We start from the raw sequence: 22277 nt of genomic DNA on the forward strand, positions 1-22277 counted from the left end.
CAGCTGAAGCAGCACCTGCACAAGTGATAGGCAGTCCAGGAATCAATCCCTCAGATGAGCCCCACTCCCTTCCTTGCTGTCAAACCAGCTTCAGAAGGGAGACAGCAGCAGCAGCAAGTCATGAGGCTGACCTGCAGCTCCATGTGAACCCCATTCTCTAGAGCAAGGCCTGGGCCTTAGACTTAGGAACCGAGGGCAGAGGCAGGCTTCAGCCCAGTTCCCACACCCCAACTGCACTATGTTAAACCAAAGCACCACCATACTGTAGGCAGCTAGTATTGTACTGGATGGAACTCACCTGGGTGGGTGAAGGGATGTGGCCACCACTTCTAAGACCCAGAGCCACTGGGTATATGGTGCTTGGCCATCACTCCACCAGCCCAACAAAAGTTCCCCACCCTTTTAGAAGCATCTCAGATCCCACACTAAGAGAGTAACCTGACATAGGAGCAAGGACCAGGCCATTAATGCAAGAATGAGGACCTCAATGCCCCCTACCTCATACCTCATGGAAGAATGGCTGGTTTGGCCCTGAATACCCAAACCCACCTTCCTCAACACCCTCAGCTGCCCACACCCAGCAATGCCACAAAGCCACATTACACTTCATCTTTAAGGTGTGCACTTTTATTGAACTGGTCTCAAGTCAGTGTACAGGTAAGCCCTGGCTGCCTCCACACCTCAGCCCACTCTCAGGGAGACCAAAAGCCTTCATACATCTCGAGTTGGGGGACAAAAAGGGGGGCCACAATGGCTGACCATTCAAAAAAAAAAACAAAATAAAAAAGTATTAAGGCGAAGATTAAAAAAATTTGCATTACATAATTTACACAAAAGCAATGCTATCACCTCCCCTGTATGGACTCGGGTGAGGACTGGGCCATCCTCCAGGAGGAGGAGTGGGGCGGCTTTTGGGAGGGCGAGGGACTTCCTGTAACAATGCATCTCACTATATTTGGAATGACTATTAAAAAAAAAGAACAATGTACAATCAAAGTCCTCGGCCATATTGTAGAACTTTGGGGATGCTCGCTCCAACCGACTGCTGTCACCTTCACCGTTCCAGTTTTTAAATCCTGAGTCAAAAGCGCCAAAACAAAAAACAAAAACAAAAAGGAAAAAAAAAAAAAAAACAAATAAAGCCATGCCAATCTCATCTCGTTTTCTGCGCAAGTTAGGTTTTTGTCAAGAAAGGGTGTAACGCAGCTAAGTAACAGTCCGCCTAGAAGCATTTACGGTGGACAATGGAGGGGCCAGACTCGTCGTACTCCTGCTTGCTGATCCACATCTGCTGGAAGGTGGACAGTGAGGCCAGGATGGAGCCGCCAATCCACACAGAATACTTGCGCTCAGGGGGAGCAATGATCTGCAGAGGGAAGATAGTGATTTTGAGGACCCTGGATGTCACAGCACTCCCTACCTTGTGGGGCCCAAGCTCAGGCTGGGCAGACACTCACCTTGATCTTCATTGTGCTGGGTGCCAGGGCCGTGATCTCCTTCTGCATCCTATCAGCAATGCCTGGGTACATGGTGGTGCCACCAGACAGCACTGTGTTGGCATAGAGGTCCTTGCGAATGTCAACGTCACACTTCATGATGGAGTTGAAAGTAGTTTCATGGATGCCACAGGATTCCATGCCTGGAGGAATATAAGAGATCAGACTTCAAGTGCCCCAAGTGTGATTCTTGGGTGGGGGAGAAATCACACACAGGACTGTCAACTCACCAAGGAAAGAAGGCTGGAAGAGCGCCTCAGGGCAGCGGAACCGCTCATTGCCAATGGTGATCACCTGGCCGTCAGGCAGCTCATAGCTCTTCTCCAGGGAGGAGCTAGAGGCTGCAGTGGCCATCTCCTGCTCGAAGTCCAGGGCAACGTAACACAGCTTCTCCTTGATGTCACGCACGATTTCCCGCTCGGCTGTGGTGGTGAAGCTGTAGCCACGCTCAGTCAGGATCTTCATGAGGTAGTCTGTCAGGTCCCGGCCAGCCAGGTCCAGACGCAGGATGGCGTGGGGGAGGGCATACCCCTCGTAGATGGGCACTGTGTGGGTGACCCCATCACCGGAGTCCATCACAATGCCGGTGGTACGACCAGAGGCATACAGGGACAGCACAGCCTGGATGGCCACATACATGGCTGGGGTGTTGAAGGTCTCGAACATGATCTGTAAGGAGAGAGATCTCGTCATACTCAGGAAGCCATCTAGAGCAGTTAGGCCAGACTGGGGACATGCAGAGAGTGCAAGAACACAGCTACATGTGTGTGCTGGGTGGGGGTCTCAGGAAGGGGATTCTTTTCAGACCTACTGTGCACCTACTGAGTACACACTCCAAGGCCACTTTACACCAGCCTCATTGGCTTTGTCACACAAGCCAGTGTTAGTACCTACACCCACACTATTTTTGAACACCTAGTCAGAAAGGCAAACACGAGAAAAGATCTCATCTGGAAAAAAGCAAATAGAACCTGCCAAAGTTCCAAAGGAGACTCAGGTCAGAGAAGAAAAGTCCTATGGGGGAATGGCAGAAGAAAGAACAAGTGAGAAAAGGCGTGGCACAGAATGGCAAGGAAGATGAATGGAGGCGACCGTGGGGAAGGCAGCCAACCACTGACCTGGGTCATCTTCTCACGGTTGGCCTTGGGGTTCAGGGGGGCCTCGGTCAGCAGCACAGGGTGCTCCTCGGGGGCCACACGCAGCTCGTTGTAGAAGGTGTGGTGCCAAATCTTCTCCATGTCGTCCCAGTTGGTGACAATGCCGTGCTCAATGGGGTACTTCAGGGTCAGGATGCCTCTCTTGCTCTGGGCCTCGTCACCCACATAGGAATCCTTCTGGCCCATGCCTACCATCACGCCCTGCGGAGGGAGCAGCAGGCATCCTCAGCGTGGTCGCAGCTCCCAGGACCCCCACCCAGAAGCCTTTGGTCCCCACCCTCGGAGGGGAGAATCTCCCACCAGGAACCATGAAAGCTGGCCGCCCTACCTGGTGCCGCGGGCGCCCCACGATGGAGGGGAAGACGGCCCGGGGAGCATCGTCACCCGCGAAGCCGGCCTTGCACATGCCGGAGCCGTTGTCAACGACGAGCGCAGCGATATCGTCATCCATGGCGAGCTGCTGGCAAAGCGGCACGGTGACCAGGGGTCGCGGGAGCCCCGCCCTGTCCACTTCCGGCGCGCGCAACTTCAAGCCGCCAGGGGGCGCCGGTGCGCGCCCAGCGCCGGGGACAAAGGAAGCCGGGCCGGCCGCGTTATTACCATAAAAGGCAAACGCTGGTCGGAGGCGGCCCCGCGGCGCGCGGCAGGAAGCCAGGCCCCCGCCCCCTCCCCACCCGGCGCCGGCCCCGCCTCCGCCCGTTCAAACAGCGCTCGGCGGGCGGGCGCGCGCGCGCGCACTGCAGCCACACCCGACGGCGCAGCAGGAAGCATGCGCAGGCGCCCCGACAACCCCACCCCTTCCGGCTCGCGGCCCCGCCCCCAGCCTAGCCCTGGACACGGCACCCTGGGCCTCGGCGCGCACGCGCAAGAGCGCCCCATGCCCTAGCGCGCGCGCTCAGCAAAAGCGTCCCGGATCCCGGCGCGCACGCGCAGCAGTTCCCCAGCCCCCACCCGGCCCGGCCGGCTCCGCCAAGCGAGCGCCCGGCACGGACAAAGACGTGCTCGCTACCTCCGATGCATGGTGCAGCGCGCCCCAGAACCCAGCCCTGCACCCCTTGGGGGAAGAAGGCGCATCCCAGCACCCACGAGCCAAGTGGCTTCCCAAGCGCCCACCCCGCAGCCGCGGCTCTTCCAAGTGTCCACGCCGCGGCCCAGCACTCCCCAAATGTCCACACCGCAGCCATAGTGGCTCTCTCAGCATCCACACAGTAACCGAGTGGCTTAAGTGCCCACACCGCGTCCCGAATGGCTCCCCAACTATCTGCACCGCGGCCCGCGGCTCTGCACCGGCGACGTGGCCGCAGCCAGCTTGGGCCCGGCTGTAGGGGCCTCAAGGCCCGTCGGGGGCCGGTCAGCGCGACGACTGGGCCTTACCTGGGTGGCGGGTGTGGACCGGCAGCAGCGGAGCGGCAAGGGGACTGTACTCGCAAGGTGGACGCGGTCTCGGCAGTGGCTGCGCGTCGCGCCGCCGGGTTTTATAGGGCGCCACCGCGGCCGCTCGAGCCATAAAAGGCAACTTTCGGAACGGCGGGCGCTGATTGGCCGCGCGCCGCTCACTCACCGGCCTCGCCGCACAGTGCAGCATTTTTTCACCCCCTCTCCCCTCCTTTTGCAAAAAAAAAAAAAAAAAAAAAAAAAAAGGAGAGAGCTAGATTGAGGAAGAGGATGAGGAGAGTTTTGGCGTTGGCCGCTTTGGGTGCTGGGCCCCTGGGTCTCGCGTGCGCGCATGGCCCACGCCCCACGCCCCACTGGATAGTGCCGGGTTCAAGCCCACGAGGCCTGGATCAGGCCTGGACCCAGCCTGTTCGTCTCTTGTTCCCCCACCCACCCCGCGACCCTCTGGGTGTGGATGTCACATTGGTAATGTGCACCCAAAAGGGCGAGGGTCAGCAGAGATGCCTGAGCGCTTGGTTGCCATGGGTTCTGGCATAAGGAGCTTGTGGGGCACGAAGAGGTCAGGGAGTCACTGCCTTGCCAGCAGCACCACAGTAATCCAGAAAGCTCAGGCTGGGGCCTCTAGCCAGCTCAGTTTGCTAAGTGTGTAGGATTCCTACTCAGACCTGGAGGGGCGGGGGCGGGGGGTTGGCAACTGAGGAGTCTGAGGGCCACACTCTAGGGGACAGGATGGGCTCCAGGCTCCCGGTAGTTGGAGGTGGCCTGTCCAAACCTCCCCTGCCACAGGCCTAGGAGGAGATTGTGCTCCATAGAGTAAGGAACTTAAGGAATCACACTGCTTCTGAGGCTGTCAGCTCACACCTCAAGGCCAAGTCTGGGCCGTTAGCTGGTGGCCCAGGCAGCCGCCAGGCACTGCTGGGCCGGGGCCCACCATCCGTTGTCTCATGTTTAGCCACAGCTGAAATGTCCTCTTGGACCATCTGGAGGCTGTGGGGACTCAGGAGCAAAGATGTGCCAGAGAGGAGTTGGGGGTGGGGCCAGGAGCTTGAAACCAGCCAGAGGAGACCCGCTTCTTGTCACCATTTCTCACGCTGCGTCTGCTCACTAACATCAGGCAAGAAGTGGGTGCATAGGAGTATTCCAGAAGCCGCCCACCTGGCAGGGGAAGCCAAACCCACACAGTGATCAGGGGCCCTGGGACCCCAGAGGGGCATCTGACTCAACTTAGAGGAGCTTGGACTTCCCAGGAGGGGTGAGGGGAGTCCACATTCTCACATAAAGAAATCTGGGAAGGGTGGTGCAGGGAGGAGCAGGGAAGGCCTGCTTAGGGCCTTGCTGCACGTAGTAGGTGCTCATTGAGTATGTGTGTGGAATCCAGTGAAGGCTAAGTCCATATATGGATGAGGAACCTGGGGTCAGGGAAGAGGAGACTTGAGCCAGTTCGTGGTAGGAGGTTGGTGGCCGGGCACTTTGAAGGTTGCAGCAGCCACCAGTGGGTGGGAAGGGTGACCACCATCCAGCACACGGTGGAGACCACAGCTCAGAGCTGCTAGCTCTCATTCCCACAGGGCTGCCAGACACTTGACAAAGCTCTCCCCACCCCCAGTTGCAGCCCTGGGCCTGAGTGAACTTTCCCAGCCTATCCACTCCCTGCCTTCAGGGGACGGGACTGCCCTGTCCCTGGCCTTGTATCTCTCAGTCACGGGCACCTTGCCAGCTGCCCCAGGACCGCCAACCCTGCAATTCACCCGTGGGTGGGGTGGAGTGGGGGTGGCCCTCTTTGCTGCCTGTTGGTGAGGGATGCCTCAGGCAGTTTGTGGGGTCCCAGGGAGGATTCCAGCCACCGGGGTTGCAGGAGGAGGTAGGAGGCTCTCGGGTGGCTCCAGGCAGCCACCAGAGGTAGGAGCAGACCTGATCACCAAGCAGGACCTGCGCTGCCACTTTATCTCTCCTCAACCGGGGTCAGGAGCTCCAACCCCACCCGCCCTCAGACGGGGGCAGTCCTCGCCCTTCCGACTGCCTTCTTATCTGCAGCAATCATTTCCGGGCGCTCTCCTATGCATCCCTCAAGACCCATCCCAGAAGACCCCTCTGCGGCAGCATACACCTGCCTCCGTGCTTCAGACCGTACCAAGGCACCAGGCTGGCATTTATAACTAGGCCTCCCCCATCAGACTGTGAGCCCTTCCAGGTCTCCATCAGCCCACTTCCTCCCACCGCACCCACCCCAGGGCTCTGCTCTGCTGAATGAATAAAGGATGCCTGGGTCCTGGGCCCTCAGAAAGGACCCTGAGAAAATGGTGGGTGGAGGGGCACTAAGAGGAGAGCCTGGGGTGGGGGCAGGAAGAACTAGAGAGAGAAAGCAGGTCTGGGGACAAGGAAAAGAGGAAGTGGAGAAGGGGGAGGGGGCAGGAGAGGAAGTGAACCAGTTCTTCTTTGCTTGGGAACTTTTGCCCTTATGTGGCTTTTAGATCTGTCACTCGGGTGGGCCCAGCTCAGCCAACAAGAGCCATCTGCCCCAAGGCCTCCAGGCAGGGGGACTTCAATAGTTCACACCAAAGGCCTACTTCCCTGGCTCTCCTCCACAAAATATCCTGCCACCTTGCCGTGGGCACTCAGGCCCCTGACTAGGCTACCTAACCAGGAGGGGCCCAGTCTCTGTTTGGCAGAGCAAAAACTGAAGAAGGAGAAGTCCCTGCTAGACTTGAGTGGGCTCCTAGAAGGCAGAATCCCTGCACACAGTAGGTGCAGGGGGAGGGGAACTGAATGAATGAGGGAGGGAGAGCCCGAAACATTCCAGAAAACTCATCCCCTTTTTACAGGACAGAGACAGGACTGATAAAGTACCTCCCTGCGGCCAGTGTGAAAGAGGTCAGGCTCAGAGCCCCTGAGGCGGGAGGCCGGGCCTGGCCTCTCCTAGGGTGAAGTGTTCCCTGGAATGTCCTCAGGGACAAGGTCCAAAGGCTGCTCCAAAGTCTGAATTCCTAGCCCCACCTCTTCTGTTAGCAGAGAGGACAGCTGCCAGCCCTGGGCCACACAAGCTGGCCCTCCTGGCTTCCTCCCCTGTTCCTGGGATGTTCCTGGTTCCCTCTGAGTTTCTGAACCTCAGGATTCCTAGTGGGGTGAGGAGTGTATGGGGTTCCTCTGTCTCCTGTCCAAACTTCTCAGTTTTCAGGGCCAGCTTTGGGCTGCCCTCTCCAGGAAGTCTACTGTGATTTTCTCCCTCCTCTGCTACAACAGCAGTAGCTTTCCAGCCCAGAGAGGGCTAGTGACCCAGTCAGGATCATCCAGCAAGGGCACACCCAGGAGCTGAAGCTGAATCTTCTGGAGCAACTCCTGGATCCACCCTACTAGCACCAGTCAGCCAGGAATACCAGGCACTGTTTTGAGTAATGGGAATAAAGCATGATTTTTTAAAATTTTTTATTTTATTTTATTTTATTTTTTCGTTTGTTTGTTCCTGGGGATTGAACCCGGAGGTACTTTACCGCTGAACCACATTTTTTTTTTTTTATTTTGAGACAGGGTGTCACTAAGTTGCTTAGGGCCTCCCTGAGTTGATGAGGTTGTCCTGGAAAGTGTGATCCTCCTGCCTCAGCCTCTGGAGGTACTAGGATTACAGGCACGTGCCACTAGGCCCAGCTGAAGAGCTAAGCATCCTGCCAAGCAGAGCCCTGGTCTCCACCTGTCCAGCCTCCAGACCTAGCCTCTCCGAAGGGGCTCCCCAGGTAGCCTCCTGTGGCTCTGCCGCTCTCTGCCTCCCTCGCTGTCTGAGGACTACCTGGCAGAGGGGGATCCCTGCCCTGGGGGATGGGGAACTTCTGACACTTCGGGAGAGTTTTTAAAAATCCTTAAAAACTACCTTCTGTCTCTGGTCCCCAGGGCACCAAGAGAAGCTGCCTGGGAAGTTCCAGGCTTCCTTATTCAATTGAATTACTCAGAAACAGAAAGTAAGCTTCCCTGGGCTTCCCCAGCCACGGACACCCAGCGGCGCCCCTGTGGAGCCTGCTGCTGGCCGGGCGCGCTGTCTGCCTCCCCCAGATGCAAACTGAGTCAACCCAGAGAGTCCCAGTACTGAGTGGGAGCAACTCCCCTGGGACTGAAGACCCTCCCAGGGCAGCCTGAGGGATATAGGGAGCCTGGGGGTGTCCCCCTGTCCCCTGGGCCCACAATAACAGCCCGTAGTAGGTGGGCAACTGCCCAAGGTCACCTGGCGACCACAGCAGCCCTGGGGACCCTAGACTTTTTTAATTGTCCAGACAGGAACCTGGGCAGCTAAGTGACAGGTGGACCAAGCTGGGGTCAGCAGTAGCTTCAAGTTCAGGCCAAGGAGGATGCAAGCGAACACACAGGATCGGGGAGCGCCCTAGAGAGGAGGCTGCCCGCACTGGAGTAACCAGCTGTCCCAAGGTGTAAAGGGACAGGGACACCCAGCCCTCAGACAGCCCTCCAGGAACAGTCAGCCAGGTGGGGTCTGAAGTGCAGGCCAGGGCTGGTGAGCAGGGACTGGACGGTGTGATCTGCCTAAGGACATCCCCCTCTTCTTGGCAGGGTGGGCTTAGCCCACCTTCCCACCTGGCCCCAGGGCTCAGAAATGCTCCTTGGAGGTGGAGAGGAGGCGATGGGAGGGAAGCCGCCCTGGAGGAAGTGGAAGAGGGCAGGGGAAGGGAGGTGCCGGGAAGGTGTGGGTGGGCGGGGCAGCTGCTGACTCACTGGCTCAGGGCCTGGGGCTCAGCCAGCCCTTCCTGGACTGCCCCATGCCCACAGAAGGGAAGGCAGGGCCTGAGGGCCTACTGTGTTCCGGGCCTGGGTTAGAGCCTGGCAAGCTGCCACAGGAGAGCTGGCCACACCCCTATCTGGTAAGCAGGGAATGTCCCCATTTCTAAGACAAGCAAACCAAGGGTAGTGAAAGTAAGAGACTTCACCAGAGTATACCAGAACCAGGTGTCCTGCCTGGCATGGACCCAAGGCCTAGGCCCTCTCAAAGAGGCTCACCGAATCCTCCTGTCTCTGTGAGCCACTGTTTTTAGCAAATCCAAGTCCAGGGTGGACAGTGGGCAGTGGCACAGTCTGGCTCCATGGCTGGCCTGGCCCAGCCTGCCTGGCCTCGGGAGCACCATGGGGTGCTGCTCTGCTAGCGCCAGCTCCTCCAGCCGTGGGGCCGGGGCTGGCCCAAGTGGAAACCTGATCAACCTCGGCCACGCAGCCGCATAACCAGGCGATCCTCAGCCAGAAATCTCTGCCGCCAGCCAGGCTCGCCAGGAACCTGAGCTGGCCGAGGGGGACGGGGCAAGGCCCAGTTGCCTGGGCCTCCCCATGTCCCCAATGCCTGGCCCCATGCCAGCTGCTGGGAACACTAGGGGACTTTCCCCCACTCCCGAGTACACTGTCCACTGAGGACATAGAGCCATACTGTCCTGACTCCCTCAGATTGGTCCTTCGCCAGCCCAGATAAGACCTCAAACCCTGTCTCAAGTTAGGGAAGAGTCCCAGAGGCCTCAGGGGCTTGGGCTTTGCTGGTCTGACCAGGGGAGGGGCTTTCCCGTGGCATGTTGGCTTTCGTTGGTGGCCACGGGCAGTGGCCAGAGCTTCCCCACGAAGGGCCTTGCTCGATCATGTCCCAGGTCTCCAGGCAATTACAGTGACTGTCTAGTGAAGTCACCCAGGCTCTCCGCTAGCCACAGGCACTGAGGCCAGGGGTGATAGGGCCTAGTCTTGGGCCCCATGTCTGCCCCTGGGCTCACCTGGGCTGCTCGGACATATAGCGTTGGTGGCGATGGGGTCACACAGACGTGTGGCCCAGGACAAGGAAGTGCAGGCTGGAGGGCTGGCCCCCTACAGCCCCTGAGCCTCTTGGCATGAGGTCTCCTTGCCCAGCGGAGCCGCCGGGAGGGCCCCACAGATAGAAAAGCTCAAGCCGGCACCACTCAGAGCTGGTACAAGTGGCCACATGCTGGTGACCTTGGGCTGGGCACACTGTGTCTCTGTGACATGGAAGTGCTGACCCCTCCCTGCTTGCTGTCCCAGGGTTTTGGAGAAGAGGAAAGGACCCTGCCGAGGGCTTCGACAGGGGACAGGTGGTACTCAAGGGCCCCGTAACCGGCTGCTGGCTCCCTTCTCCCTCGGCCATCCTGGGGAGGTGGAGGAAGGGGTGTGGAGCACGGCCCCCCTCTCCCTGGCTTCTTTCCAGAGCCAGGGCCCCGCTGAGTCAGGGGAGGGTCTCATGATGCAGATGTGTGGCCTGGACGCCTTACGATGGCATCTACGCAGGGCACCACACTTCGGGGTTGAGTTTCCAAGGTCTGCACTCCCTCCGGGTCCTCTGTCTGCACCCCAAAGGGGAAAACCCCTGCTAAATGTCCACTGGGAGGGGACTCATCATATGCAGTGACATTTCCCCACAGGGGCCCTCCATGGTGCTGGATACCCGCTGTGGGGCTCGTGGTCCTTGGGGGACAGCTGGTTGCCACAAAGCCCTCAGGGGGCGTGGTGGAGTGAGATGTGCCACCTGCCTGCCCGTCAGTACAGGACCCGTGGGCCCATCTCCTGGAGAGCTGATGGCTGAGAGCTCTTAGCCGCCACCTGGCCCAAGCGCACGCCTTTGCCAGGCTGCCACATCTATCAGGTGCTGGACACCGGAGCACAGAGCCCCAGCCAGCTCTGCCCCACACTGGGCAACCCGGTCTCTGCGACCCCAGGGTGCTTCTGAGTACCAGCCTGTCCCCAAGCTCCACCTTAGGTCTGCCTCTCCAGAAGTCAGAGGGCAGCCAGTGAGACCTCCCAAAACAAAGCCACGGTGCTCCTGTCCCACATGGAACAGGGGAAGGCTGGGGTGTCCAGGAGGGGACCAGACTGCCACCTTCCTGGATTCTGGATCCAGGTTCTCCTGGATTGTGTATCCACAGGAAGAGATCATTGCAGCCTCTGGTCAGGGCATAATGGCAGCGGGAAGGAGCAAAAGGCAGGTAGGCACTTCATTGCGTTTGTTTATTTTTGTGGTGCTGGGGCTCCAGCCCAGGGCCTCACGCAGGCGGGGCAAGAGCTGGCGCTGAGACACACCCCAGCCCCAACAGGCACTTGAAAGGAGAGGATTTCCAAATCTCCAGTAAACGTAAAAAGACACTCCAAGTCATGAGTCATCAGGGAAACGCATGTTGAAACCACACAGGGACACCAGTCCACGCCCACCAGAAGGGACAAAGTGAAAAAGACGATAAGAGTAAGTGTCAGTGGGAACGCGAGCCACCAGGGCAGCCAGTGGGAGATGGCCCAGGACCACTTTGGAAGGCTCTTTATGGTGTTCTTAAAATATGACCCAGCAATTCCATTCCAAGCTACTGAATTCCATTCCAAGGCAAATGGATCCATGAAGCTGCCAAGGGACACGTTCAGGAAAGAAGGTTCTCATGGGGACCAGGAGGAAGAAGGGAAAGGGGAGGTATCATGGCATGAAATTTGACCAAATTATGTTTTGTGCATGTACGAATATGTCACAACGAATCCCCCTGTTATGTACAATCATAATGCACCAATACGAACAATAAAAAAGAAAGTTCTCATATATTCATAAGAGTTACTTAACTCACAATGACCCAGGTGCTGGGCACCGTGACTCATACCTGTAATCCCAGTATCTGCAGAGGCTGAGACAGGAGGATTGTAAGGTTGAGACCAGCCTCAGCAACTTAGTGAGACCCTGTCTCGAAATAGAAAATAAAAAGGGCTGGGGATGTAGCTCAGTGGTAGAGTGTCCCTGGGTTCAAACCCTAGTACCAAAGGAAAAAAAGAAAAAAAGAAAGAAAGAAAGGAAAAGAAAGACAAAGAAACCCCCAAAACCCCATCCTGGGTGCACAGCCACTGTGGAATGATTGGTTAAGGACAATGTGCTCATGCAATGGAAGAAACAGTGATGTTAGGCAGAAGAAACCAGGTATAAGTGAGTCCTGGATGATTCTGTTTTATAGAGTTTAAGGAGAGGGGAACCATTCTGTGCTGGTAAATGTGGGTGTTGGATAGGAATATGAATGGGCAGCATGTGGTCTGTCACAGAGCTGCATGCAAATGACATGTGCACTTTCCTGAGTGTGGCCCCTGCCACCAGCTTTACCTCAAACTCCATGCACCATCAAACTAGTCCTTTGAATATCAAACTCTTGCCTGCCACAGGGCCTTTGCACTGTTCTTCTGCTCTCCCTCACCTACCTTTTTTGCCTGTTTAGATCCTGCTTACCCTTTAGGGATCCGTGTATAAATGTCACCTCCTCTAGGAAGTTCTCCCTGATCCCCAGACTAGGACAGTACTCTTACAGTTTCTGTACTCCTTTGTCTTTTTGTTTGTTCTGATACCTGGAACTGAACCCAGGGGCGCTTAACCACTGAACCACAACCCCAATCCTTTCTACTTTTTTATTTTGAGACAGGGCCTCCCTAAGTTGCTGAGGCTGGCCTCGAACTTACGATCCTCCTGCCTCGGCCTCCTGAGTTGGGATTATATATAGGCCTGTGCCTGCCCAGCTTATACTTCTTTGTCACATTCATTACGACTGATAATTAGAAGCATCTGTGGTAATACAGGTGCACTCGCTGTCCTCACTGCTGCACAGGTGAAATCGCATCTGTTTTGATCACTTTGAGATCCCAGCTCATGAGCTGTAGTTTGTGCTCAGTAAACTCAATGCCGATCTGGGGGAGGAAAGAAGTATGAATGGGAAAAGGGAAGGAAGGAAGGAAGGAAAGGAGAAGGAAGGCAGTGGGAAGGGAAGGGATGAAAGAGGGAGAAGGAGGCAGGAGGGAGGGGCGGGGAAGGAGGGGAAGAGCAGACTCAGTTCCACCAGGCCAGAGGCCCAGCAGTGCGTGTGCGGGGAGTGAGCACCCTGTTCCAGGAGGGTGTCCCAGGAGGGTGTGGGCACGGCCCTGGCAGGAATGTGTGCTGGGACTGTCACAGGGGTGATGAACAGGACTAGGGAGGAAAGGGCTGGGTCAGCCGGGCTCACACCTCCCAGCGGATGTTGGCAGGAGGGCCGGGGGTGTGTCACAGGAAGTCCTCAGGTCTCTGAGCTGCAGCTGACTCACCCAGTCTCTGGGAAGGCTCACAGATCAGACTCCAGTCTCACTCTCCAGACCCCCAGGGGAAAGGACGACTGTCTGAAATCCTGAATTTATAAGGAACTGGCCTGGAGAAAAGGCCAACCCAGTCTGGGGGACTCAGGAGGCTTTGCACAGAGTCTTTTGGGTTAGGTTTTGAAGTCTGAATACGAGTTCACCAAAGAGACAATTTAGAGGGGGCTTGACAACAGGATATGCTGGAGGAACTGCCAGCATCTTCTGTGGCTGCGTGGGGCCCGGATTGGAAGGACTAGACTAAACGCCCTTTCTGTCCTGACCAACGTTTACGTTAGCATGTGATTTGCTGTACATTTACATGGAAGCCCCACAAAAAAAAAAAAACAAAAACAAAAACAAAAAACCCAACTGGTGAAGGGATTGGGGTCGACATGGGGGCTTGGGGATCCCTCTTAGCCCTCATCCCTCCTAGGACATGGCTGGAGGGAAGGAGGTCAGAGGATGCCTTCCGTGAACTTCCTGGGCCTCCAGTTCAGATTCCATTGTGCAGGCAGAGAGGCCAAGGTGGACATGGACAGAGCCGAGGTTGGCATGACGGGGCTAAGACCTGGCTCAGGAACACGTAAGGACAGGGGAAAGGCCCTCCTGGGGTTAGGCACCCACAGACACAAGTCTGTGGCAACTGGACCAGCACCCGGGCCCAATGCTGGGGGTACCAGGAGACCTGACAAAGAACTTGGCAGAGTCTGGCACAATGGGTCACACCTGTAATCTCAGCAACTCAGGAGGCTGAGGTAGGAGGATTGCAAGTTCAAGGCCAGCCTCAGCAACTTAGTGAGATCCTGCCTCAAAATAAAAAATAAAAAGGGCTGGGGTTGTAGCTCCGTGCAAATACCCCTGGGTTCCATCCCTCGTACAAAAAAAAAAAGAACTTTGAACTAGGTCTCCCAGCCAACGACCCACACCTCCATGCGTCCTTCCCCCAAAGCTGGGCTGCTGTTCCTTCCCCTCCTTGTCAGCCTTAGCCCTAGCCCAGAGAAGGAAAGGGAACTGAAGGGTCACACATCATTGTGCCATTGGGGCGTGGACACAGCTCCCTAGGAGAGTGCTTTCCTTGTGTGAGTAAGGTCCTGGGTCCAATCCCCAGTACCATAAAAACATAAAAAGAAAGTGGTATTGGCACTCAGCCAGGAGCTGGAAAAGTAGAGACTAGCTGGTGTCCCCGAATGCCTGGGGCAAGGATGTTTGCCTAAGAGGTCTGCCCAGGGCTGGGCACAGGCTCAGGAACTGGGACTTTGTTCTGTAAAGGTGATGGGGAGCCACAGAGGGTGTGTGAGCAGGAGAGGGCAAGGCCAAGTCTGACGTTCTAGGAGATGATTCTACATTTTAGAAGGGCCCAAGAGGTTTTGCAAACAAACTGTAACCTTGGATTTCAGACTTCTTTCTGCCTCAACCCAAGTGTAAGTTTGTATTAGAAGTATAAGAGTTAGCCTGGTACAGTGGCGCAGGCCTGTAAGTCTAGTGACTCAGGAGGCTGAGGCAGGAGGCTCTCAAGTTTAAGGCCAGCCTGGGCAACTTAGTGAGACCATGTCTCAAAATAAAAATTTAAAAGGGCTGGAGGGTAGCTCTGTGGTAGAGCACCCCTGGGTTCAATCCCTCATACCACCCGCGCATGCACACACACATACACACACACAATAGAGTTAGAGTAATGATTATAATAACTTGTGTGTCTCATCTTTCACTTTTTGGACGCTCTATAATTTGTTCTAGTTGCCATGGCAACCCCGAGAGGTAGCTAGGGCAGCTATCACTGTGTTGGATCATGGCTGTGGTGTACCAGCAGTTGAGGCCTGGATGTGTGTAGCAGGGCTGTGCTCACCTGGATGAGGTGAGGTGCTGAGCCCCACCTGGGACCCACTGCCCCTTCACATCCGGTGTGGTGCCAGCCCTTCAGCTTGGTGCCCTACAGGCAAGGCCCTCTCCAGCCCCTCCCACTAAGAGTCACTCCAGCTTCCAGAGATACGGAGAAAATGAAGCGCAGAACTTCAGCAGCACTCAGGCTGAGCGGAGATGGGACCAGGCCTCCCCGACCCCACAGGACAGGGGCGTCCTGTACACCCAGCAGAGCTGGCCCAGATCCTGCCACAGACCATGACACTGAGAACTTCTGGGGGACGTGTACAAAAATTTCAGCCTGATGATGCACCCATCACAAAATGTGGAAAGAGGAAACAAACAAACAAACAAAGACATTGCAGCTTGGGCCAGGCATGGGCCACTGTGCGTGTAATCTCAGCTACTCCAGTCCAAGGTCATAAGTTCAAGGCCAGCCTCAGCAACTGAGTGAGGCCCTATCTCAAAATAAAAAGTAAAAAAGGGCTGGGGATGTGGCTACGTGGTTGAGCGCCCCAGGGTTCAATCCCGGGTACCAAAAAAGAAAAAAAAAAAAAAAAAAAAAAAAAAAAACCACAAAAAATAAACGAAAGAAAGAGAAGAAAGAAAGGGCCCTGGGTTTGGAGCTCAGCAAGACAAAAGAAAAAGAAATTACAAGCCACTCATAGGGACTTTCTCTGGGAATACGGACAGCAGGCCACTCCTCACGGTTCACATGGCCGCACGACAGAGGAGCAGAAGTTCTGCACCACGCCAGGCATGTCCTGCTGTCCCTGGTCCTGATGGGCCCCACGAGATAACAAGGCCCTATGGCCTCATATTGGCCTTAGAGCCATCGAGTGATGCTGGACATCCCCGCCGAGTGAGGTCTTCTGCTGAGGTCTGGGCAGCATCCCAGACAAGGAGGGCCCTGTCGGGGTCCAGAGGCTGCAGGGCTGAAGCCCAACTTTCCCAGACGTGCGTGTGGGTCTCGATCTGAGCTAATCAGCCGCCAGCCCCTCTCCACCGCCCCAGGTGACGATCAGACCCATTCCCTAGACAAATGGTCCAGCCAGGGGGCTCAGGCCTCAGGGACGGGTGGATGGTTCTTATCGGGAACGCGCAGGCCCATGAGGCTCACGTGGAGCACAGCTCAGAGGCTCCCGTGTCCCTGGGCAGTCGCTGTCCCGGAGATAAGCCGGGCAGCCCCTGTGTGACCAGTGCGGGCTGGGCCAGGCCGGAGCTCCCCGCAGGCCCGGGCCGGCCCCCTCCCCGCCCCTCGGGCCGGCCCGGCCCACTTGGCCCAACTTCCTCTCCTTAAAAGGCGAGGTTTGGAAGCGCCCGGGGAGGGGGCGTTGGGCCCTCGGGCCTGGCCGCCCCCACCACGTCCCCCGCCCCCCAGGGAGCCGCGGCCGGACCTGGGGGAGGGGGCGCAGCCCAGCACGTGGGTCTGGAAATCTCTGCCTAGGCCCCTATCCCAGCCCCCTGCCCACGACCCAGACCCTTCTCCCTGCTCCGGATAAGCTCATGTTTGTGCCCATTTCGCGTTTGAAGATACCGAGGACCTGGAGTGACTGGGGACAGGGAACAGCATCTTAGCCCGGGTGCTCAGTACTGGGGTGTCCTGTATTTGACCCCTCGAGGGGATGGAGAAACACCTCCCCACAGTTAGGTCAGGCTGCAGCACCTCCACTTAGCGCGCACGTGGCATTGGGCACAGGTGACTTTTCTCGCAGCCTCAGTTTCCCCATCTGTTAAACGCAGAGTGTTTTATCTGGGGTTCGCGCACACCCAGCAGGGCCTGGCGGGGGGCAAGGGATGGGAGGAGCCGATTGCTTGCGGCTGGGCTCCCCCCTCTACGCTGTTCTGCTCCGAAGACCCTTAAGGGTGAGGTGGCCTAGCCGAGCCACCGCCTGGGCGACCGTGAGGATGGAGGCCAAGACGCAAACACTGGGTGCTCAATAAGTGCAGCCCCGCCCCTCTTCCTCCACTCCTCGGGAGTGAGTGTGATTCATCTCTGTCCTGGCCTGGGCTGGGACGCTGGGCCCTTGGGTGTCATCGGGCTCCAGGCGCCTGGCGAGGGCGGGACGGTGCTCCGGGCCTCAGTTTCCCTCTGCACTTCAGGCAGGGCTGCGCCTGCGCGCTGCGGCCCGGGGCGCCCCCTCCCCGGCCCGCCGCCCCCGAGTCCGCCATAAAAGGCAACGGCGCAGGTCGCGCGGCCAAACTTAGTCATCCGGCCCGCGGGCCGCGGCCGCGCGCCCCGCACCGACTTCCTCCGCCAACTTCCCGTTTTGCGAACGAGCCCGGGAGGGGTCCGAGGCGTGGCCCGGGTTTGCGAAACGCCCGGCGCTTCCCTGCAGAGCCGGCGGGGCGGCGGGCCACGCGCCGGGCGCCTGGGGCGGGTGGGGACCCGCGGGCACCCGCGCGGCGGGGAGGGGACGGGCCAGCGAGGCCCCAGCGTCCGCCCCGAGCACGCCCCGCAAGGTCCTCCTGGGAGGAAAGCGTCCCGCCGCGACGTCCACTCTGTCCACGGTCAAAACGCCCAGGATGCAGCCGGCGATGAGGTGGAGGATGGGCCCGGAAAACTCACCACGGACCGACTACGGAGCAGAGGGGGAACCGGGCTGCGGGGAGGGCGGGGACTCTCCCGGCACCCAGACACGAAAGGCCTCCCAGTGCTGTTGGGTTCCAGTTGAAGGAAGCTCAGGGACGAGCAGGAGTAACGCGTGGGGGTAGCTGTGGGGGGCAGTATTGAGTGGGAACCTAGAGAGGCGTGGGCTAGGGAGGGGCAAGGGGAGATTCAGAAATCCTCCATTTCTTTGAGAAAACAGCTGAATAAAATATGAAAATTCTTGGTCTGCCCGCGGCTGCTTTAGTTACCGCCCTCTATGTACTTTTCTGTCTATTTCACCCTTCCCAAAGAAGAAAAAGAAGGTACAGGGCTCAGACCTGGACATGGTGGCCCACCTCTTTGACTGAGTTTCTTCTTCTGTACCATATGGCAGTGATCCCTCTAGATTTATTATGAAAATTTTATGAGATGATGATATGCAACAAGCTAAGCATATAGCCCCGGCGCAGTGGCGCTTGCCTGTAACCCCAGCAGCTCAGGAGGCTGAGGCAGGAGGATCACAGTTCAAAACTAGGCTCAGGGGCTGGGGAGATAGTTCAGTTGGTAGAGTGCCTGCCTTGCACGCATAAGCCCCTGGGTTCGATCCCCAGCACCACAAAAAAAAAAACTAGGCTCAGCAATTCCCTGTTTCAAAATAAAATATAAAAAGGGGCTGGGGATGTGGCTCCGTGGTTAAGCACCCCTGGATTCAATACCCAGTACCAAAAAAAAAAAAAAAAAATTAAGCATGAGGCCCCAGGCACACAGTAGGTGTTCAACAAAGTGCTCTGGGGTGGGGCTCCCTTTGCCTTACCCTTTTCAAAGAAGGGGACTTCCTGGGGGGCGTCTTTGGCCCACAGTTCCCTGTGGCTAGCTCTTGGCCTGGCCTGGCTCAGAAGGCTTGTGTTTCTGACAAATGGGGCCAGCCAACCCCAGGCCCTGTCTGTTCTGGGCTGTCCTGTTCTGTCCCCGGGGCTGGGGTCACTCTGGGTGAGGCTCAGGGCCAGCAAGCCCAGCAGGACACAGCCAGGCAGGTCATTTGGCCTTGAATTCCAGGCGGCCGGATCCTCAGCAGCCTGTCTGGGCAGTGAGGACACGCTGGGATAGCAGGTGCACAGTCTAGAGAGCCCCAAAGGGCTTGGGGCAGCCAGGGAGGAAGGGAGGAGTGTTTGGGGTCAGAACAGGGCGTCCGGGAAGGGAGAGGAAAGGAAAGAGAAAGCAAAGAGAGAAGGATCTACATTTCCTTTTGCTATTTTTGAGTTCCTGAGTGTGTTGAGCACTGTACCCACTAAGGAGAGCCCCCCAGGATCCTGACAGGAGAGTTAAGACCACCCCACCCCCCAAGACACCAAGGTTAAGCAGTTAGTCAAGGTGATTCAGCTGAGAAGGGCAGGGTCAGGGGGAACTGTAAATCAGAGAGAGAGAGATGTCTAAGGGGACAGCTGAGCCCTTGGTGGGACCCAAGTGAAGGGGAGACCACAGGGTAGGAAGGCAGGTGGAGGCCCAGAGAAGGTCCTGGGGCACAGAAGCAAATGTCTGCAGGCAGACTGGAGGGCAGGAAATGCTTGGATGCACACTGCTCTCCAGTGCCCTCTAGTGGGGACCTTTTCTGCCATCATCCCTGGCAAGGTCGACCAGAATTCCAATGAATTTGACCTGTGCCCAATCACCAGGGCATCCAGGTCCATAAGCACCCCCTTCCCCACTCTCCCTTATCCCCCACAGGCTTGGCGGGCAGAGGTCTGCTACACCCAAGGCCTCACTGGACAAGAAGTGACCATGGGAAAGCACTGGGTAAGAGGCACATCCTCTGCCCCAGGGATCAGCGGTCACCTACCAGCTGCAGCCTCCAAGTCACTTTGTTTGGCTGCTCTTCCCCATTTTCAGATGAAGAAGATGAGATCCAGGGGGCTGAGAGCACTTGCCCAGGGTTGTGGCCAACCAACGGGCAAACTGGGATCACTTTTATCAGATCCAGGGCTCTGCCCCGGAAGCTCAGGGGCTGGTGGGCCTCGGGGTGTGCACACATGCCACCCATGCACGTGGTCGCCGGAACACCCCTCGTGCCCTCGGCCTGCAGAACTGGAAACCCCTGGGTGGCTCTGGATGGAGACACCCCCACCGCAGGGTCAGAGGGACCTCTCCAGCTGGTTCTGGTTCTGTCTTGTAGGGTCCACCTGTGGCCTCCACTTTTAACCAGAGTCAGATTGCAGCCTGCCCTGGGGCTCACAGGTCCAGGTTCACTCCAAAGGAAAGAGCTTATTACCTGGCTGTCCTTGGATGCCCAAATTGGAAGGTGCTCGAGTCTATAAAATGGCACATAACCTGCGTGCATCCTCCTAGACACTTGCTTTTTTTTCTTCAGAGGTGCTGGGATGGAACCCAGGGCTGCTGCCTGCTACACAAGTGCTCCACATTCTGTCACTGAGCTCTGTACCCAATACCCCCAACACATTCCTGTTTTCCTTTTTTTTAATTTTTAATTTTAAAAAATTTTTTAGAGCTGGGGAGATAGCTCAGTGGGTAGAGTGCTTTGCTTGCAAGCACAAGGCCCTGGGTCCAATCCCCAGCACCGCAAAAAAAAAAAAAAAAAAAAAAAAAGTAAAATTAGTTTTAGATGGACACAATACCTTTATTTTAATTATTTATTTTATTTTATTTATTTATTTTAAAATACAAAAAAGTGCTGGGGATGTGGCTCAGTGGTTGAGTGCCCTGAGTCCAATCCCCAGTACAAAAAAAAAAAAAAAAAAACTATCTGGGCTGAGGTGCTGAGGATCGAATCCAGGGTCTCTCATGTGCTATGGAAGCGTTCTACCACTGAGCTACAACCCCAGCCCTCCGGATTTACTTTAAATCATCTCTAGATTACTTATAATAGCCAGTAAAATGTTAATGTTATGTAAATAACTGCTATACTGTTATTTGATGGGAATATTATGTGGAATATTATCTGTTCATGTTCATGTTCAATATTGGACACTTTTTTTGGTACTGGGAATTGAGCCCATGGACATTTACCACTGAGCTACATCCCCAGACCTTTTTATTTTTTATTTTGAGATAGGGCCTCACTAAGTTGCTGCGGGCAGTCTCAAACTTGAGATCCTCCTGTCTTAACCTCCCAAACTGCTGAGATTACGAGGGTGTGCCACAGCGCCCAGCCCAGAGAGGATTTTTTTGTTTTGTACTGGAGATTGAACTCAGGGCACGTAACCACTGAGCCACATCCCCAGCACTTTTTTGTATTTTATTTAGACAGAGTCTCACTGAGTTGCTTAGCACCTTGCTATTGTTGAGGCTGGCTTTGAACTCAACATCCTCCTGCCTCAGCCTCCAAGCTGCTGGGATTATAGGCATGTGCAACCGCGCCCAGCCAGACTGGGTTTTTTTTAATCTTTTTAGTTGTAGACACAATACCTTTATTTTATTTTTAGGTGGTGCTGAGAATCAAACCCAGTGCCTCACACTTGCTAGGCGAGCGTGCTACCACTGAACCACAACCCCACCCCCAGTTTTTTTTTTTTTTTTTTTTTTTAATATTTCTTAGAGGTAAAGTGTCCCTGGGTTCAATCCCCAGTATTAACTTTTTTTTTTTTTTTTTTGCCTGATTTGAGGTTGGTTTAATGTATAGACACTTAACCTGGGGACATGGAGGGCCGACTGCCCTCCAAAAGTGTGGAAAATTTTGTAATTTCCATCAGTAGGAACCTGGGGGCACCTTGTAGAGACACACTGGAGGGGTGTTAAACCCACGACGGGGAGATTCAGGGGCTATGAGCTCTATCTTTGTCCTTTATGACAAAACATAAATTGAGTGACTTTTTTTTTTTTTTTTTTGTGGTGCTGGGGATTGAACCCAGGGCCCTGTGCATGCAAGGCAGGCACTCTACCAACTGAGCCATATCCCCAGCCCTGAGCCATATCCCCAGCCCGAGTGATTTGTTAACAAATATTTATTTTACTTATTTTTTCAGTGCTGGGGATCAAGCCGAGGGTCCCACCCGTGCCAATGTCGGGGCACTGGCAGATCAGACGAGGTGTCATGGTAGGCAAGCACTCTACCGTTGAGCTACGACCAGCCTGGGATCCTCGTCTACCGGGCAGGTGGGCCCTGGAGGAAGCGCCCCAGAACACCAGCACACCAGCTGTATTGTCAGCCTTCAAGGGAACCATCCAGGACTGGCGTTGTGGCTCAGCGGTAGAGCACTTGCCTAGCATGTGTGAGGTGCTGGGTTTGATCCTTAGCACCACATAAAAGTAAATAAAATTATCATGTCCACCTACAACTAAAAGTTGTTTTTTTTTTTTTTTTTTAAGTCACTACCACCTGAAAGACATCCGTGTGCCAGGGGCTGGATGCAGCATTGGTGGCCCCAAAAGAACATGCTATTCATACTACCTATGCTTAAAAATGCCAAGAGTAAGGCAGGCGAGATGACGCACGCCAGTGATCCCAGCAGCTGGGGAGGCTGAGGCAGAAGGATCACGAGATCAAAGCCACCCTCATCAATAGTGAGGCACTAAGCAACTCAACAAAACCCATCTGTGAATAAAATATAAAAAGGGATGGGGACGTGGCTCAGTGGTTAAGCGCCTCTGGGTTCAATCCCCAGTACCAAAAAAAATAAAATAAAATAAAATAAAAAAATAAATAAATAAAAATGCCAAGAGCGTGCT

At 55.9% G+C, this 22277-nt stretch overlaps 1 protein-coding gene across 2 annotated transcripts; it reads right to left on the minus strand.

The window, feature by feature from the left end:
- Positions 1-605: 605 nt before the first annotated feature.
- Positions 606-4148, minus strand: Actb (actin beta). 2 transcript variants are annotated; one of them, XM_047532701.1, is made up of 6 exons: positions 4028-4148; positions 2982-3110; positions 2615-2854; positions 1727-2165; positions 1458-1639; positions 606-1366 (listed from the first exon to the last, which is right to left on the minus strand). In XM_047532701.1, the coding sequence occupies exons 2-6, from the start codon at positions 3102-3104 to the stop codon at positions 1223-1225; spliced, it is 1128 nt and encodes a 375-aa protein (XP_047388657.1). In that variant the 5' UTR covers positions 3105-3110; positions 4028-4148; the 3' UTR covers positions 606-1222. The 2 variants fall into 2 exon arrangements, with proteins under 2 accessions (XP_047388657.1, XP_047388658.1); XM_047532702.1 differs by having other exon boundaries at positions 2982-3113; positions 4028-4137.
- Between the last annotated feature and the right edge of the window lie 18129 nt (positions 4149-22277).

This window comes from Sciurus carolinensis, chromosome 18 (genome assembly GCF_902686445.1).
Source record: "Sciurus carolinensis chromosome 18, mSciCar1.2, whole genome shotgun sequence".
NCBI classification, from domain to species: domain Eukaryota; kingdom Metazoa; phylum Chordata; class Mammalia; order Rodentia; family Sciuridae; genus Sciurus; species Sciurus carolinensis.

Excerpts from the sequence above, each read along its gene's own strand:
- Actb (XM_047532701.1), bottom strand. The coding sequence starts at position 3,104 with ATGGATGACGATATCGCTGCGCTCGTCGTTGACAACGGCTCCGGCATG. Across the intron at positions 2,166-2,614 it reads ACCGTGAGAAGATGACCCAG|ATCATGTTCGAGACCTTCAA; the intron begins GTCAGTGGTTGG and ends CTCTCCTTACAG. Across the intron at positions 1,640-1,726 it reads CTTCCAGCCTTCTTTCCTTG|GCATGGAATCCTGTGGCATC; the intron begins GTGAGTTGACAG and ends ATATTCCTCCAG.